This window comes from Anser brachyrhynchus, assembly GCF_964034855.1.
Source record: "Anser brachyrhynchus genome assembly, chromosome: 10".
NCBI classification, from domain to species: Eukaryota; Metazoa; Chordata; class Aves; order Anseriformes; family Anatidae; genus Anser; species Anser brachyrhynchus.
In genome coordinates this window covers 4174151-4192944 of record NC_137705.1, presented here as the reverse complement: position 1 = coordinate 4192944, position 18794 = coordinate 4174151, and the positions used below count along the sequence as shown (strand labels likewise).

At 44.6% G+C, this 18794-nt stretch overlaps 1 protein-coding gene across 4 annotated transcripts in view; it reads right to left on the bottom strand.

Annotated features, from left to right (window-relative positions):
- Positions 1–6545: 6545 nt before the first annotated feature.
- Positions 6546–18794, bottom strand: part of SHQ1 (SHQ1, H/ACA ribonucleoprotein assembly factor) — a 47524-nt gene continuing 35275 nt past the window's right edge. For 3 of the 4 annotated variants that reach the window (XM_080606978.1, XM_080606980.1, XM_080606979.1), the window contains one exon: positions 6546–7735. In XM_080606978.1, the coding sequence (XP_080463104.1) occupies positions 7090–7735 (646 nt within the window). In that variant the 3' untranslated portion in view covers positions 6546–7089. The remainder of the gene's footprint in view (positions 7736–18794) is intronic. The other variant, XM_080606981.1, reaches the window with a different exon arrangement.

Below are 18794 nucleotides of genomic sequence, written 5' to 3'. Positions count from 1 at the left end.
GGGCTGGTGGCTTGGAGAGCGTTTTCACAGGCTCCTTGGTGGGTTTCGCAGGCTGGCAGTTGTTTATTTTTCAGTGATTATTAAGCTGAATCCTGCCCACTCTCCCCAAAGCAAGACGCAAACCCAGCCGTGAGGGAGGGAGGGGTGAGCAGTGTGCTCTCACCTTCACGGTGCCCCCTGCTCGCTCAGTAGGATTTGTGATGCCAGAGTATGGTAAGGACACGGGGTTGAGCTTTGGGGACAGAGCCCAGGAGGGACAGGACCACCACAAACACGACACCCGTGTCGTTGTGGGCTGCTTTCGCCCACGCACAGCAGCACCACGAAGCTGCCCCTGCCCGGAGCGCACAGCAGCCACCACGGCACCGGGTCCCATCCATGGGCGCAGGGGCTGCCAGGCATGCTCAGGGGCATTATCTTCCCATGACAGCCCAAATCCGACCGATTCTTTTAAAGGACTGCTCTGGGACCTCGCCTGCTTCCGTGGATTAATTTGAGTCATGCCTCCCACCAACACGGTGCATTGTTGTTTTCCTTAGTTTCTCTTTTTCCCATATAAGTCCATACTAAATTAGCAAAGCCGACAATCCATTAAGCAAAAACGGTCTTAAACCATGTTTCTAAGCCCCAGAATTCCTGTGCTAGTAACCAGCAATATAAAAAAAATATTATTTGTAGTTCAGTTTTGCTATGTTGAGTGGGGAAAAAAATGTTGGCGTAAAGAATTCACGAAGGTTACGTCCAAATCCCACTTGCTGGCCAAAAACATCTATTTACACTATAAATATTTTGTTCTCTCGTATTTATTACTGCAAGAAGATGTGATAACATTTCCATGCTTGTTTTATTTCGAGGGATTGAAGTCGCAAGTTCAAGGCACAGCGATGCGAGTAGCAGGAGCAGAGCCGTGCATCCAGCCCCGTTGACACGCAGCTCGGTGCCCAGCGGCCCCGCTCGCGGTGCTGGAGACGCGAGGAGCCCGCGATGGGGCAAGGTATTTCACACCTCAGCTGCAGTCCTGCCAGCCACTCGAGCCCTGAAGCACACCGCGGGCTCTTGTGGGAGGCTGCACAGCAAGTGGGCAGCGAGCTGAGCGGCACCCAAGGAGCTCCGCAGGCTTCTGGTTTTAGCCGCCTGGAAAAGCAAAGTGTTGCACATGCACACACGCACTTGTGAGCACGCACGCTTCCTCTGCCGCCTGCACTGCTTAGGTATTCCCTGGTACCCCAGCAGCTTTGCAGCTAATAGAATAGGCTTTTCATTAGGGTCATTAAGAGCACAGCATTAAAGCTCCACAAGCTTATTGTTTTGGCATTAGAGAAGAGGTCCAAGACACACTTATCGGTGTAATTATTCATAATTCAGATCCCAAAGGAGCACAGCCTTGCAGCAAAACCACGTTAGCATCGCTGCCTTCTGGGGACAGAGACTTCACCCAGCTGTCGGACAACACCGTTCTGCTTCCTCTTGCCCTACTCGTCCTGCAGCACTGTGACCAGGGGAGCTGGCTGTTACACACCTGAGGGCAGAAGGAGCTCCCTGCTGGTGCTTCACACCAAATCCTGGCGTCTGGGCGATGGAAAGCACGAAGGGACACGCCGTGACCAGCAGGGACAGCCGCTCTCCTCCCACGTGCGCTGTCCCCAGCACGCGGTTCCCTGAGCACTGCTCGTCGCGAGGGCGCTCAGCACGCACCGGGCGGTTCTTGTTCCTCGGGTGTTTTCTGCCCGGACCGACAGACAAACCGATCTGCAGAGGTGCCTGCCTCCAGCCAAGCCCAGGTGAGCAGAGGAGCACAAGATGTTACCCTGTTGGCACTATCGATCCACCAGCGGTCCTGAGAGCCTGAAAGGGGGAAGCAGCTGGGAGGTGCTGAGCCACGGACAGCAAACACAGAACAGCGAGGACAGCCCCAGCCCGTGCTCGGATCCTGCTGATCCCTCTCAACCCGCAGCACAGCACTCGTCCCGTAGCTCATCACCATCGCCGAAGTGGGCTCCCAGCGCAGGCGCTCTGACCTTGGCTGCTTCTACGCTTCTCCACTCCACTTTTAAAATTAATCATCTCGTTCCAGGTAAGTGCTTTTAAATTCCGCCGAATGGGACATGAATCTCGCTGGCTGCGAAGTGCGGGTCTCAGCAGGGAAACAGACTCAGCGCAGCTCCGCTCCCCGATCGCTTCCGAGGCCTCAGTCGCACTCGCCTGTGCTAATTTTAAACGGGAAGCCTCGCTATGGGGTAATTAAGCGCACAAGGAGCTCCGCAGAGCTGCCTGTCAGCACCTGGCGGTGGGATTCCCCTGCCAGAGGCACCTGCTCGACTGCAATTTCTCCTCTCCGCTTCCCTCCTCGCTCCCCAGCTTCAGCCCGAGGAGCAGATGGAGCCGTCGCCCTCCTCCTCCTCCCGCAAGGCCCCCGCTGTTACCCGGCGCCCGGCGCGGTGGTAATGCACGTAATTAGGCAAATCAGTGGACAATGCAGCATGTTAGAGTAGGAGGAGTCACATCAAGGCAAAACACGAATGCCGATTGATTTGCTGTAGGAAATGGGACGCTGCTGCCTCATTGCCAAAAATTGCAGGCACGAGGCGGAACTCGGCGACGGCACCGGCAGGAAAGGTGCCGCAGGCGGGTCGCTGCCTGGGGGGCTCGGGCCACAGCCCAGGGGACTTTGTTCTCGTCCTGGCACATGATTTATGCCTCAGACACCCATTTCTATTTACGTGCTGCACCCCCAGCCCCTCGCACACCCAACCTAGGCCGGGCGATGGCTGCTGCCCTTCACCTCACCGCTGGCGCCAGGCTGAACAGCACAGCCGGAGGCTGCGAAACCCTCGCTGCGAGGAGCTTTGGGCAGCCCGGCAAGGGGCTCCCCACCTCCAGCAGCAGAGGGGAGGCGTGGGACGCAGGACACGGCCATGTACGAGCACGGGGCTGAGCCCGACGCGGCGTTACGCGCAGAGCGATGCAAGCCAAAGCGGTGCTGAGAATTGGAGAGGCCATTACATTTCTTGGCTCTTCAGAGAAGGGGCTCCGTCTGCCAAGAGGAAACACCAGAGGGGCGTTTCCAGCGCTGCAAACAGCCTCACACACACACAGCAGGGTTCATCCCAGCCTATTAACAGCAGCACGACTGTGCAGGGGATCGCCCGAGAAGCCCAGACCTTCCCCCAGAGCACCACAGTGCTGGTCAAAAGGTGACCAGCCCTCACACGTCCCGCTGGGCACAGGGCACTTACAGATCTATCCATACACAGCGGGACAAAGGGCCAAGCCTTCGGGTGTTGCTGTGTGTGTGTCTGTTCTCCTCTGGCTTTTCGGGCTGCTTTCCGACACCTTCGCAGGACTTTGTCCCTACGTGGCTTCACGAAGTGGGGCAGGACTGCAAAACCTGGGGTGCTTTTCCCCAAGCACTGCCCGGCACTACCCGGCTGAAGGAAACCTCCCAGTGAAGCAGCGGGCTGCCAGGTCAGGGCCGCCGCCCATCACAGAGCTCTGCCAATGCCCGAGCCCTCGCACGGCTTTTGTTCCTGTCCTCGAGCATCCTGCAAAGCACCGTCCGCTGTGCTGTAGCTTCTGAATACGAGAGAACATCTAATAAAATGCAAACCAACATTACCAAACTCATTTCAGATACGATCTAAGCCAGGTCTGCAAACGCAGTAGTTGTGGAAATCGTACTGTCACTTCTCCACAGCCTAGGAATATAAAAATAGTGTGATTTATGGGTACCACAATTCTACAAAGCCCAATTTATTTTGTCAATGCGAAATCGTGCCTCACACATGCCTGCATAACCACAGCCTGCAGCCACTCACCACGAAAAAGGAGAGAAACAGCTCCACGACAGCAAACCTTCAAACCTACTGATTTGCTTTGCTGACCAGAGAGGTCCGAATACCGTCCACGGCTGAAATATTTAATAAGAAGCTTGCAAGTTCACCCAGGCCGTTGGCCATGCTCACGGGACACCGGGTTTGTAACACCACCAGATCCGACCGCAGCAATCCCCCAGCCGGTTCATTCCCCCGGCTTATCTTTTCACAGCTTTGGAGTGCATTCTTCCTTATCTTGGAGACAAATGGCCTCCACGGAGAGCTCTGAACAGCAGAGCTATTTATCTGTTTGACATGTGTTTCCCTGTTTGTTTTCTCCAGCCTTGAGACAATCAGCCCCAGCTTTGACACTGCTCAGCTGTGCCAGTGGCGGGGGCTGCCCGGCCCCTTCACTCCAGGGCTGTGAATCAGTTTCTTTGCCATATTCATCATTTACTGTAGTAAATCAAGTCTAATCGATGCTTTCTTCTTTTGATATAGAACAAAGTCTCTATAAACTTTTCAGAAAGCTGGCTAGAGGGAAAAAGAAAAAAAAGGAAAAGGAAAATAAAAAGAAAAATCAATTCAGCTCTGTCTTTTTCTTTCAGGAGAGAAATGAAGAGGTGGCAGTGTCCTGGGGGTGACATTGTCTCCACCAAAAAAAAAAAAGAGGAGGAAAAGAAGTTTTATCTGATTGTTTCCAGTAGTCCACTTGTTGCTTTAATCACAGAAACCTAACCCTAGTCCTGAAGCACATCAAGCACCAGCCAATCCCAAGCACATCTGCATGCTCAGGGACTGCTCCTGGCGCTGCATGCTGCTCGTGCTGCCCCTTACTGCTGCTGAGCACACGGATGTGCTGGGTAACACAACCACAGGGAATTCTCATCCCCTAATAAGGGAAAATTTCACATCCCGCTGCTGCAAAAGTCACTTCCAGCAGTTGTAAAATTGCCAATCAATGTAAAAAAATCAACATTCATGATCAGCTCCACAACCACTGAAGAGGATTTTGGAAAAAGGAAGCGATGAACATCAAAATGACCCCAAGTGGAAGTTAGTTGGGTATGGGACCGGGTCTTGGCATACCCGCGGCACAGCACGTTTCCCCAGGTGCAGACACGCAGAGGAACAGCAGGAGCAGACGGGACAGGCAGCACGCAGCAAACCTGCAAGAATGGCACAGGCACCATTATGTTTTAGGAGACAGGAACAGAGCTCAGCTGTGCGGGACCTCAAAGGTGAGGACATACCCGACGGCATCAAAGCTCTCTGCGAGTTAACACGTGTGTGTGCATCCCCTGTTCTCGTCCGGACCCCATCACAGTGTCACATCGTATGGGCACTGAAGGTATTTACACCCACACCGACATCATGCAAAAGGCTCACAAGTGGCATTCGGAAAGCATACTTTTAGAGGGGCAAAGAACATGCAGATTAACTAAATGTTGTCCTCCCTAACTGGCAGCCAGTCCCCACAAATTAAGTGGGACTACTGGAAAAGGGTACGTCTAATAGTCTGCCACAAAACTGGAAAAAGGAGAAGAAAAAAGAGCTGAAGATACAGGATATACACCCTAAAAATTAATAGGCATTTGTAATATTTCCTAACTCATACTAATTTAAGGTTCTCCAGCCCATGTTCAATTGAAGGAAGTTTCAGAGTTCACACCTGTAATCTGGGGAGGGAAGGAGGGAGGGAGGAAGGAGGGTTACTTTTTTTTTCCCCTTAAACACATTTTTTCACTCAGACATACGCCGCGTAATTGCAGCTACAGCGCAGATTTTATTGCTAGCATTTAGAAGAGTAAGTGCTCCCTGACATGATGGGAAAGGTTCCTCCCCAGGGGAACGGAACGCAGAGGCTGATTAAGCAACCGCTAGGTATTTAAGGACATAAAAGATACCAGCAGATCAGGGCTGCGGTTCTCACCGAAAAGGAGTCAGCAGAGGAACAGAACTGAGCAGAACTAGCCTGCTGCTTTCCAGCAGGGTATAGAGCACTGGGGAAGAATGAGTCTTTAAGCATGGGATTTTTACATGTTTTATAATAATAAAAAGGTTGAAAAGTAATCATAGAATGATTTGGAGTGGAAGGGACCTTAAAAATCATCTGCTTCCAACCCCCCCTGCCACAGGCAGGGGCACCTCCCACCAGACCAGGTTCCTCACTCACTGCTTGTTCCTCCCCAGGGGTGAATCCGATGGTCCCGGCTCTGTCCACCCGGTGATGGTCCCGGCTCCGTCCACCTGGGGGACCCAACCTGGTGCTTCATGTCCCGTCCTGCCCCCCTCCACGTCCTTTTGTGGAGATTGAACAGCGGTGCATCACTTGCAGCAGCCACCAGATTTCAAGGACCTATCTACAACTCACAGAAGTTAGCACAAAATATACAGACTAGAGCGATTATTTCAACATTTTGAGGACAAAAAGGAGCAAACCAGCTGGCTCAAAGCTGTTCAACAGGTAAGTGACAAAGCTAGGTCGAGACAGAGCAGGTTTGCTTTCAGTCCTGTACTCAAGACCACTGCATGATGCCGTTTCTTCATTTTGGTTAATACTACTTCAGTGAGAAGAGCGTACACAGAAGGAAGAAATAATTAGGACTTGTGTTCTTTAAAAAGCAGTAGCCATGCTCACGTGTGGAAACATTTCAAATTAGATGAAAGAATTAAGTTACTTCAGCACTTGTGATGTATTAAGAACTGCAGAAATAAGCTATAAGCTCTATCTTGCACTGAAAAAAATCCTTTATTTTTGCACAAAAATAGAAAAATCTTATTTATAAGAATTTACATTTTTAACATTACAACCATTTTCAAAGTGGTTAGCTACAAACCATTTCAAAATGAAAAAAGCAGAAAACATGATATACAAACGTAACGGGAGTATTTCTCCAAGTAAATCCCAACATCTAAAGGTATCTTTAACGATTCTGCAACTGACTTCGGTTGTGATTAAGGACATAATTCTACTAAACAAGCTTAACAAAAACTTTTTTTTAAACAAAAACTTTTTTTTTTTTAAGTTCACTGAAATTACACGTTCCCTCATGCAGAAATCACACCTGACTCTGTAAAACCAAAGAATAAAAATAAAAAAAATGTGAGGCTATCATACACTCACATCCATTCTTTTCAAAGCAGTCTTGTCCTCCAGACTGTCAACACGAAGAAAAATATCAACTTCTCTCTGCAGCTCAGCATAGCCTTGGGAACACCTCATTACAGCAATGAGCTGTGTTGCTATTGGGTCACACTGCTCTACCAGGGTCCCTTAGTCTTCATCTTCATTTGTACTGCAAAGAAAAAGCAAAGGATTTGTCTTTGAAGGCACCTCCAAGAAATTTCCCTTCCCAGTAGAAACCTCTGAATACTTGTCAGGCTCAGACACATGGTTTTCTTGTTCCCGTAAAACAAAGCAACTTGCAGCAGCCAGTTCTTTGGGCTGTTCTGAAAGACTAATTGCAGTGTGCATTTGTTTTTCTAATTCTTCTATCAATTTTCCAGGAACAGACGTAGATTGCAAAGAAGCCTTTGATTTTTCATTGCTAACCTCAACCATCGAAGTGTTTGCGTCTTGCCTTAATCCATTACAGTCAATAAGTGGAGCTGTCCCCTCCTCTTGAAGCACGCCTTGTGAAGAATTTATTTTCCCATCTTCACCGGCTGAGGACTCTTGCTCATCTGAATCAGAGCCTTCTGTCTCAGATGAAGTGCTGCTCGATTCTTCAGAGTCACTTGTCTCCGACTCAGAGGAAGGCAGCTGTTGCCTGGAAACTGCTGCAGCAGCTTTTAACTGTCTCTCCTCTTCTTGCACCAGCCGCGCTGCTGCTTCCAGCTCTTCCAGCTCAAATCCGAGGTGGGACTTAGCCAGTGTGGTTTTCTGCAAGGATTCAGAAAGTGCAGCCAACTTTTTTGACCTTTAAACGAGAACAAAACATATTTAATGTTACGAACAGAACATTCCCATTTGATAATGAGAACAAATCAAACGTTTCTACTATTCACTTGGTTTGCAAACAACTTCCTATTTCAGTTATAATTGTAAAAGATACACAAAAGTATCCAAAGTACTGGTGATTACTATTATTTTGAGTAATTTTTCTCATATGGCCAGGCAATATCCCACTGAAAACATTCAGTGACATTTTCAGTAAAAAATACTGCTTTGTTGTTTCAGCAACACACAGTAAACTACCGATTTCACAGTGATTTTCAAAACACTGATCTCAGAAGAAATCTTCTCAGGATTGCTGTCTTTAGCAGTGAACTCTGCAGTATTTGGCTTATTGGATTAAGTTAACATGCAGCAGAATCATTTTGTTGTACTGCCCTTCCAGATGTCTGCTAAATGCAGATGAACTGACAGAGCACAGTTGATCAAGTCCATCTCAGTGGGTTATCTTCATTATTTAAATGCTTAATTTTTTACCTTTAACTCTCCCAGAACTATCTGATGCCTTCAAATTGTTTTCAGATTTTATACTGGTTACACGTTTAACCACCTCTTAACTCTGACCTCTTTAAGAAACACAAATGACAGTCAATAATAAGCTGACTCCACCGAACGGCACGCTCCTAACGAGCATCATCAGACTCCGGGAACGCGGCTCCCTCTTTGCAATGCAACCAAGGGACATTCATTTCATACATAAAAGTAATTGCACTACATTGAGTTGTATTCTTAAGAGTATTGAAAACTTCAGCGCTGCAACTCCAAACAAAAAGCACGACAGCTCTTAACTGAAACTACAACAGTTTTTCCTCTGAGAAGTTCATGCTAGCTCCACTGTACAGCTCCTGGTGACCACCTTCCACTCTACGTGCTCCACAAAACTTTTTGTTTGCTTAGGAAGCATTTTCAGAGATCTCATTTTAAAGCTCTGCTATTCTCTGTCCAGCCCCCGCTCTTCTGCTAATTTTGAAGACTTCTTTAAAGCCTGCCTCTTAGAGGAAGTGGATCTTCCCTTCCCCTCCTCTACAAAGAGGAAACAATCCTCGTTTTTAAAGGTTACTTGAAATTAAATCTCACCTCCTCTCAAAACACATACAGACTTTCTAAGATCTGTGTAAAAGTATATATATTCAGGAAAAAAGTACACAATTTAGATTTGAGTTATATGCATTTCCTAACACGAAACGAGACAATAGTTACAAAAAAAATTCAGGATATATTGACAGAATCCATAACCATACTCCAGGCCTCCCGGAATCAATCTTTCCTGCATTAGAAAGTTTGAGAAAACTATTCTGCAGCTATGCTATTTATCCTCCACTTGGTTTCTCTGATATATTCTCCTCGCTTCACAGCTCCCTTGGTGCATCCATGAGGTGCCCAACACACTGTGCTTTACCCTGCGTTTGTACGACAGATGAAATGTAAGTGAAAAAAAGTTATCGGGACCGTTCAGATAAGCACCACGACTAAAGCAGGCACGTTACCTCAGCTCCTAATCTTTAGAGCAGCCATATCCATTTCCTCAAGTGCTCTGAAGTCGGCACGTGCTTTACCAGAAAAGTGCATCGTGGATTTAAAAACAGAACCAAAAGCAAGGGAATGCCTCGAATTGGGGCGGGGGGGACAACACCACACAGAGGGGAAAACAGGTATAAAAATGGCAAGCATACATCCTGTTTCTTGTTGCAGAGTTTTGCCCCAGACTATCAATCAACTTTTCACCACTTCCTGCAGCAGCAGGTCTACTATAAATCCTGCAGTAACTGACTGGCTTTCATTTCCTCTGCCAAAACCTGCTAACCTGCAAGGCACGACACGCTGACACCGGAGCAAGCAGCTGATAATGTAATACATGACTCCTGCGAGGCACAAGTTAAAGTGCTTGTTCTCTCAGCTGAATGATTTTAAAGATCTTTATATTCTATTTCCCAGGGGGGATAATTACTCAGTATAACATAGACTCTTCATTTTTTTTTTTCCCCCGCTCCTAAAGGAATTGGATTTAAAATTGGGGGAAGGGAAATTTAATGCAGCTTCTTACACGTTTTTAGGCACAGCGCAACGTTTAAAAGCTGAACTTGGAATGAAATCCACCAACCTTCCTTTGCTCAACCCACACAGTAGAAAACCAAGAATTAAGTGTTTACAGGAAATAACAGAAGCAACAGAAAAATGATATTTTTAGGACTTTTAACTCCAAAGCTAAAAGTTAAATCACAAATCCAAACAGCCTCCAATGTAAACACGGGTTTCAAATTTTAAAAAGCTGCTTACTTAACATTGCCCAAATTTATTTAGGTAAAATACTTCTTTTTTTTTTAAAAAAAATCAAGAACTTGATTATTTATTTATTTATTTAAGTTCCAGAGGATCTGAGAAGTTGCCTACTTTGTAACAGAGGAAACATTTTACTTACTCCTTAAGTAAAAAGAAAGGCAGAAAGAAACCCCAAGTGATGCACAGAAAGGTTCGTGAGGCCCGGCAGTAAGTTGTACAGGAATAACTGGCTTGCAGGGAAATTTGTTTCCTGAACACACCGGTGAGAAGCTGGGTTACGCTCTAAGTCGCAGGAGTTTACATCCCTTTCAGAAAGCATTTTTCTCCTTTGCTTCTGAAACATGTCCTTCCTCCTAACTTCAGGCACGTACTTGTGTATGTGCCTCCTCCCACTGTAAGAGCTGTTAACAACATGAAGGCACACTTACTTCTGTCCTACTACCTGACTGTCCACAGGAACACAACAAGCCCCACAACCTCAAGTTGTGTTGTTACAGAGAATATTGTTTTCCTTGCATCGTGACAGAGAATACGTGGTTCCTTATAATTTCATTGACGCATAGTTTCCTCTGGTGACACATCTTCAACTCCAGCAACCCCAGTCTCACTACCTGTTTTACTACTGGCATTACAGATAGAAAATCAATTTTTCAGGTCTTGTATATCCACACACCTTTTCTATCATGTCTGTCACTGTTTCCCAGCCCTGTAGGTATCTCTAGGTATTCTTTGGCTTTTACTTATTTCTGCTATTCTAATTTTTCCTGCATATTCTTCCTCCAAGATGTTCTGCCCTTGAAATCACTTCCTTAAAAACTCCTTCCTCCTTTTTTAGTATTTTCTTATAATGCAGTTAACACTTCGGACAAAGGAATATGCCACATAACCGAGTCAAGTATTAAGGAGATGTATGGCATCATGTACGTTTTTACATTAATACTTCACTGTGCTCCAGATTACCAATGACAAGTGGTAAAAAGAAAATATACAGCGATATGCTCATTTTATTCAACACACATTATTTTACTAAATTAGATGTGTGGTACCACTGACAGATAGAAGAATGGCCCCTCTAAAGCAGCAGGTTTTTCAGCACTCTACACGCACATGCGTTTTTATCAATGAATTCAAAGAGAATGAATGAAAATGCTGGTGCCTGACAGCGGTGAACATCTGTCTTACTGGACAATGTAAAACTGCAAAAGGCATTCTTCTGAACATCTCGCTTTAATTCCTCCTGAGTGATCAAAGTAGACTACAAAATAATGATAATTAAGTCATAAAACAGCTGTGGCTTCCAGACTCACGTGTACTCCTTTTTCCTCAAAAGTTCTGCAAGAACTACTGAAAGAGGAGATGCTTTTTATCTTTACAACAGACAACCAGAACATGCCATTGATTCAACCTCACAAATCGATATTCTGCTTGAATGAGTAAATGCCTGCAAAAGGCCAAAATTCCACCCATCCTCCTGCTCCCCAGATCTGCCTTACCTCAGTTCTCTCCCACAGGGTCCCAGGGAGCAGCGTGATGGCCAACGCAATGCACAAGGTCCCAGAGCATGTTTCAGAAAAAAGAAACGGTGCAGACTTCATGCAGACCTGCACCACCTTTTCTAACTGCACCGCCACCAACCCAAGAATCCCATTACACCAACCAGAATAGGAGTCTTCTGGTAAGCCATGAAAAGCCTACAAAAATATTTTCATAGAAAACACAGAATGATTTGGCTTGGAAAGGACCTTAAGGATCGTCTAGTTACAACCCCCTGCCACGGGCAGAGCCACCTTCTATAGATCAGGTTACTCAAAGCCCCACTACTATTTTTTAGCTCTTAGCTGCATCGGATATTTGATTTTAACTGGATTTAAAAGAGCATGAATGAAGTTATCTTTTCAGTTACTCAGATTTCTTAGCAGATGAAATGCTTCCTCACAACTTTTACTCTGGTCATCGAGTCTCTTCCAGAAAAAAATGGAAAGCCTACAGAGCTCAACCTTTCAAATAGGAAAAATAAATTCAAACCATCATGCTCTTGACAAATTTATATATAAAAGCTGCAAACCCCACTCCCCAACTTTCCAATCTTTTACATTAAAAAAGACAAGGCACTCAAACAGCAGCATTGTGTCATTCCCTCCTCACACTTTTCCTGTACAAGGGACTGACAGAACTGCAATTAGCTATCAGTCCATCTTGTTTAAGGGAATTATCTTATTTCAAGGAGATCTGAATTTCAGGAGTGCATTTCACATCAGCGTTAAGAAAAGGTGGCAGTACTCTGTGGACAAAAAACAAGGGAAACGGCTTAAAAATCAGAGCATGGAAATGCTTTCAAGGGATACTGTGGGTCTCTGAGCTGACAGTTTCCCTGGCTGAAAGATAAGGAACAATTCAGGAAACAGAAGTGAGACACCAGAAGTGAGATACGATGTGTGAGAGACTTGCAGTAAATAGGTCCTGCTGTTTCCAAAATCTTTTGAGTAGCATTTTAGAGATTAAACAGCAAATACTTTAATTTTCTCAAGTATGATTAATGGAATCGCATGATTACTTTAAGACATGCTCATTCCGTATGCACATTGTGGTAATGATATCTTATTATTATGGTAATAGTGTTCTTACATAAACCTGCATAATAAGCTTTAAAGGTGCTACACAAGATAATTATTAGTTATCAAGACGTCAGTTGCTTAAGGAAAATGCTTAATTACAGGTTAAGCTGATCAGTTGCATGTTTTGTTTAACGTACAGCTTCAAGAAACAGGTAACAACAGAGGCATCTCAGGTCTTGTCCATTTAGTCTGAAATTCAAATTTCATGACAGAAGTACTGTAATCCTTGCCTAGGCAGCAGGAAAGTTTGCCTAAAAGAAACAATAGATGCTGTTCCACAGATCTCAGATTATAAAAGAGTAAAACTGGGGTGAAAAGAACAAAGAATCGAAGGAGATTTAGTAAATAAAGGGAGATAGATAAAACAGGAAAAAAAAGAGGATTATGGCAGCAGGGAAGGGAAAGCTGGGTGTAGGATGGCAATCTAAAGGTCCAATCAACAGACAAAACTGTAAGTTCGAATAAGCTACAGTCTACAGTAACACCGGTGTATAGGAACTGTAAGAGTACTTCCTGCCTCAGCGGCCTTTCAGAAAACAGAGATGGTTTTTCCTACATTTCCCTCCCTTCCACACCTCCTGTAGTGCTGATCATTCAGGATGATCACCGGGAGAGGTGAGAGCACTTGGGGACTGAGTGCAGCGCCCGGTGACACGAGGGGTGTCTGGGAAGCAGGACGTGACTTCCTCAGCTACAGCCCGACGGACTCTCGCAGAGGAAGACATACTGCAGGGACTTGATTTTTTTGCAGGGACGTTTAATGTTAGCTGGAAGGAAAGGTAACCTACCAGAGTTAGCCTAGCCACAGCAGGTGAAGACCACAGGACTTGGGGGGGATACACCCAGACTTAAGATCCCCAAACAGTTTTCTGTTTGGGGACAAAAAACAAGCAAGTATTCACCAAACATTAAGTAAAAAAAAAAAAGTGCTTCTGTATAATATGCTCATCAGTCAGAAACAGCACTACGAAAGGAAAAGGTTTAAAGAAAAAGTGTTAATGGGCCAGGCCTTTCCATCTGCCTGGTATCTGCCTTGCATCCAAATCTCTTGGTTTAGCAGTTCGGCTATCTTAAAACAAACAAACAAGAAAACAAAGAACTTGAAAAATATGAAAATCAGCATTCTACTCCTCATTCTACATGACGTGTGGCACTGCATTCTCGATCACAGCATTGTGAGTTGCATACCTAAAATGCTGGGCAAACTATTTGCAAACATAGGAGTAAATAGTCAAATTGGCATGACAGCCTTTAAAAACAGGAGTCAGCAATGTTTCACTACGGAACGAAGAGTGTCTTCTTGTACTGGTACAAGCTTTAGCTTGCTCCTGTTTTTGTAAACAATAGAAAAATTATTTCTACTGAATCATAAGCCTGGTTTTGCATTTTACAGATGTATACAAACAGCCACTTTTCTGAAGTTTGTGGTGTAAACTAGGTATAACAGATAGCAAAACTATAACAACGGAATTTTCTTTTTTGTCTCCCCCTGCTCAATCACAATCAAGTTAGCGCACAGAGCACAAAGTCATGGCAGATTGTGTCATACTTGGGCAAGAATAGCTCAAAAGCAAGAAAGCATGGGAACCTGTATATCAAAAACACTGACAACAGCTTTGGTTACCAGCCTGGTGTTTGAATGCGACCTAACTGGTCTTGGAACCGAGATTTATAACTCAAGTCCTGTTGTATGAGGCTGTTCAAATGTGGCTTGGGCCTGTTAATTGCGTTACAATGGGCATCAGTCCCTAGCAATGCTCTAACTTGGCTCTACAGAGCCGACAAGCCCCGTTTTAAATGCAGAACAATTTCCATTAATTATATTTAAGCCTTACAGGCAAGATAAACAACTCTCAAAGAAATAGTAGATACTTCAAGTGCAGACTTGCCTTTGCAGTGTTGTAGGCTCCACCAAGTAAGAGAGCAGCTCTGTCTGATTGCTAAGCAGCCATCCCCCTGTAGGCCTACAGTTCCTTGAGATGCATTCAAAGACAAACTAGCAGCATGCTGTGCCAGCCAGCAGGACTGACAGATATAAAAAGGGCAGTTAAATAACTCATCTCCACTCGACAGGAGCTCTGGACACCTAGGATTCATCTAACAGCAAAGCTGCTGCGTTAAGCTAAAGGCTTCCCGTCTGCCGGGTCTTCCAACCTCCTCCATATGCTGGGATGGCTCCACGAGAAGCTACTGAGTTTAAGGAGATCAGTCTATATCAGTCTATCAGTCTATATTTAAATTCTCTCTCCTGACAAGGCCTGGCAAAATTCAGACTTAGGAGAGAAAGCCTCAGAGACATCCTTTTTCTCAGATACAACAGATAAGATAACAAGCAGCATGCCCAGCCAGTACAACCACTTTAAAGGTGTTCAGATGACAGACCTGGCAGCACTGCTTACCGTTTCCCACAATTTCTTGTTAGCTAGAGGCACCGTAAGTATCAGAACAACCCTAGAGTTAATACTATCTCAGGCATCACCGGATATAAACCCAAGAAGAGCCCCAGCAGCTCAGATAGAGGGCACCTAGGTGCAAGTATCTGCACGACATTGAACACTGGGTAAGCTCTGAGGGATAAGGGAACTCTGCCTTGCCCCAGCGGCAGAGGACAGGCTGCCATCCAACGTACCTGCTGCTTCTGGTCACTGGTCAGCTGGTGCCGAAGCTGCAGACCCTGCAGCTTGGCCCTTTTCCTGCCCATAGGGGGTCTCTCCAGATTCCATCTATCGCTGTCTTCCAAGCCCTATTTGGCTTACGTGGCTACACAAGGGGTATGAAGAGACCTTGTTCAACGTTCAGCCCATTGATAATGCCAACATGGATTTCCTACAGGAATTTTGCCATGATCTGGATGAAAATTCACCTCCCTAAGGCAGCAAATCTACTCCTGAAGTTCCTTTGATGCAGAGGACTCGGTAAGTTACAGCTGACCACATCAAAAATAAAGTTCATACAAGAGTGACACAGCTGACCAAGCACCCAGCTATTCTTACGTACACTTGAGAAGAAAATGTGTTGTTCCTCCACCTAAAATTTAGATATCAGCTTCCATCCAGCCTGCACAGCTGCTTCAGCAACCAAAGTGGTGATCTTCAGGGAATGTCTTGAAGATGGTAACTGAGCTCACCCTTTTATGTAACGCGGTAAGTCACTGGAAAAGCATACTCTGACATCCAGGGGTGGATGATGAGGTGGGAGAGGGAGACACACTCCTGAATTACCCTAACGGGACTAAAACTTCAGGGCTTTGGGCCAAGAGTAGCATGCTTCCCCTAGAAACCCAACTAAAGTCGAACATCCCTCCACACTTGAAAAACAAACAGCTAATAAGAAAAACAAAGTGATTTAATTCTCATGATAGAGAACTGAAAGAAGATTTGATTTTAATAAAATATTCAAGATATGAAGAAGTCTAGGTTTGATTGACCCTGACTGCAAAACACAAAAGCAATAACAAAAATGTCATTGAATGCAAAGGCAGACTTCATTAATGTAGAAACACCTAGAGTCAACATGCACAAAAAAGCATAAATGGTCAAACAATGAGATTAGATAAAAAAATCCTCCAGTCCAGGAACATAATCCTTACAAACGGACACTTAGCTGCGATCATAAGAAACTCCTCACACTAAGCACACCATCCATTTGCCAAAACTACTCCTAAAGCCTCGGAATCGGCGTGGAGATAAGAGTCTCTGACTCAATTATACCTTTTATCATGTTTTATATGAGACACTGTATTTCACCACATTTTATTCCACTTTCAAGGTTATTCCTAATGAGTGTTTCAACTTATCCTCGATGCAGTGACCTCCAACCAAAGAGAAATGGTTCTGAAAAAGCAAGCTCAGAATTAGCCCAGACTTTTCAGTGTTTATTTGCTGGCAGTAGTAACACATACACGAAGAGTGAGCCCCCCCCTCCCCGCCCCTCCAAACTAAGCTCTGAAAGTAATTCACAGCAGTCTGTAGTCTTGGTAAATTTTAAACAGTGACAAACAGCTTGCTTATCTGCACACTCTGTTCTATTAGGAACTGCAAGAACAATCTCTAACTTTACATGGTTTTTACTGAAAACTACCTTACATACCCCTTTACCCCAATTTACCACAGGCTTGGGGAACTATACACAGATTTTATCCAGTTCTGGGAACACAACCGGTCTCTACTGTGAAATAGAGCTAAAACTTTAACGAAGCAGAACAACACTACCCTGAAGTCTGAGGCATGAAGTGGAAAAGAAAAATACACATTAACTGAGCCAAAGGGCAACCCTTTCTTGGAAAGGAAATGCACTCATTCGGAAGAATACAGATACTATTTTTCTCTCTCTCCATACACAGACAATACCTTAGGTTCCTAACGAGCAGAGAAGTTCAGAAGTCTAAAATTTTACATTTCTTTCTTCAAGAACGGCATATCTACCCACAAAATTCCTCTTACTGTACCAGTAAAACAGGAAGCCATTCCTTTATGGAATAGACAACATCTACTAAGTTGCTCTTTCCAACCTTTACTGTTATTTTATCTGTTTTCCTGAGATATACCATCTGAGAGGTGGCCAATCATAACCCCACCTGACTTAGGAGATCTGAAAGAATCACAGAGAAGGTAGTATCGTTAACAGGCAGTGAGATAAAACTCAAGCAGCACCATTCACCAGTTCTGTGCACTTAGTTTATTACATATTTTATAGTAAGAGGCAGAACCAATAAATAACCCCATTAAAATCTCATTAACTCTGATCAATGCGTACCAAAGCTAACCTAAGAACAAAGCTGACTTTAATGTGTTTGTGAAGGAGGACCATTTTCTTCAGGACTCGGCTAAAAATTGACCTAAACTTTAACTAATCTTCTACATTATCTACAGCAAAAGAAAGACAGATGAGTGTAAACACAACACAAATAATGCAACATCTGTTCACACGGTTTAGTACTAGACTAACCACTATCTTTATAGGTTAAAAAAAAAGAGTCTCCAGAACACAGCACTGAAAACCACATAGTTTATAAACATCCTTATGAAAAGCCAGCTGCTAAAATAACGCGCCCAGTCTATTCAGGGTATCTCATGCAAGTGCAGGTAAGAATTCATTCTTTCCATTTCTCAAGAGAATGGATTCTGATTTTTAGCCTAAATAATTTCGGCCTACACAGTTATACTATCTCTATACCTACTGTTAATTATTTCCTTTATAACAAATTTTGGAAATAACAGGCAACTTCAATCAAATTTAAGAGTAACTACAGGTTGAAAAAGATCTTTGAAGTCCTGCATGTTTCATGAAAATAAGCAGAAATAGATCAGAAATAGACAGCCCCATGAGAAAAGGCAGGCAGAACACAACCATGGTGTACTGGGTTGGTTGGAGACCACAGCGTGCACATACCAACTGCTTGTACCAACCAGCCCACCAGCGCTCAGACCAGCTGCTGCCTCTTGCCTCATGGAGGTGTCAAGGGATAAGACGAAATGAGGGCACAAGGACAGGATTTGTACAAAGTTTACAGAACTTTTTTTCCTCCCTTCCTCCTTTGTAGACCTCAGACAAAGTGGAGACTGGAAACGTATTGGCTGCTCACTGAATCTTTACCTTAAAGATAAGAAAATCACGCCATAAAAATGGGAGCACTGGGTCAGGAAGAAGTCTGGAAAATACGTCTCCCTTTACAAGGGAGAAGAGACAAGAGAAACCCACCGCGTGTCTTCAGGTGACAAACAGAAGTCCTGAGCATAAAACAAAGGCTGACGTGGAAGAATCCAACGGGCTTATGGGCAATAGAAAATGCTTTCATCCTGCAACTCTGGCTTCCAAAGGGCATTGCCTGAATTCTGAGCTAAGAGCGATATACTTACACTGGGAGCCAACTCGCAGTCTTGTAAACACGAACTGCTATCTACAGAGCTTAAAGTATTACAGTCTGTTAAACATAAATCAAATATAAAACGCAGCACCATCATTTCAATTTAAGTGACTTCTTTATGTTAATAAATCTGAGTATTTCAAGTGACTTTCCCTCCATATTTATTCTGTAGTTCCACAGCATTTCTTTCATAAAGAATCTAAATACTGTATGAGCTGAACTTCACATTTATAAATATTTAAAAAAAAGATGAAGCTTTCCAG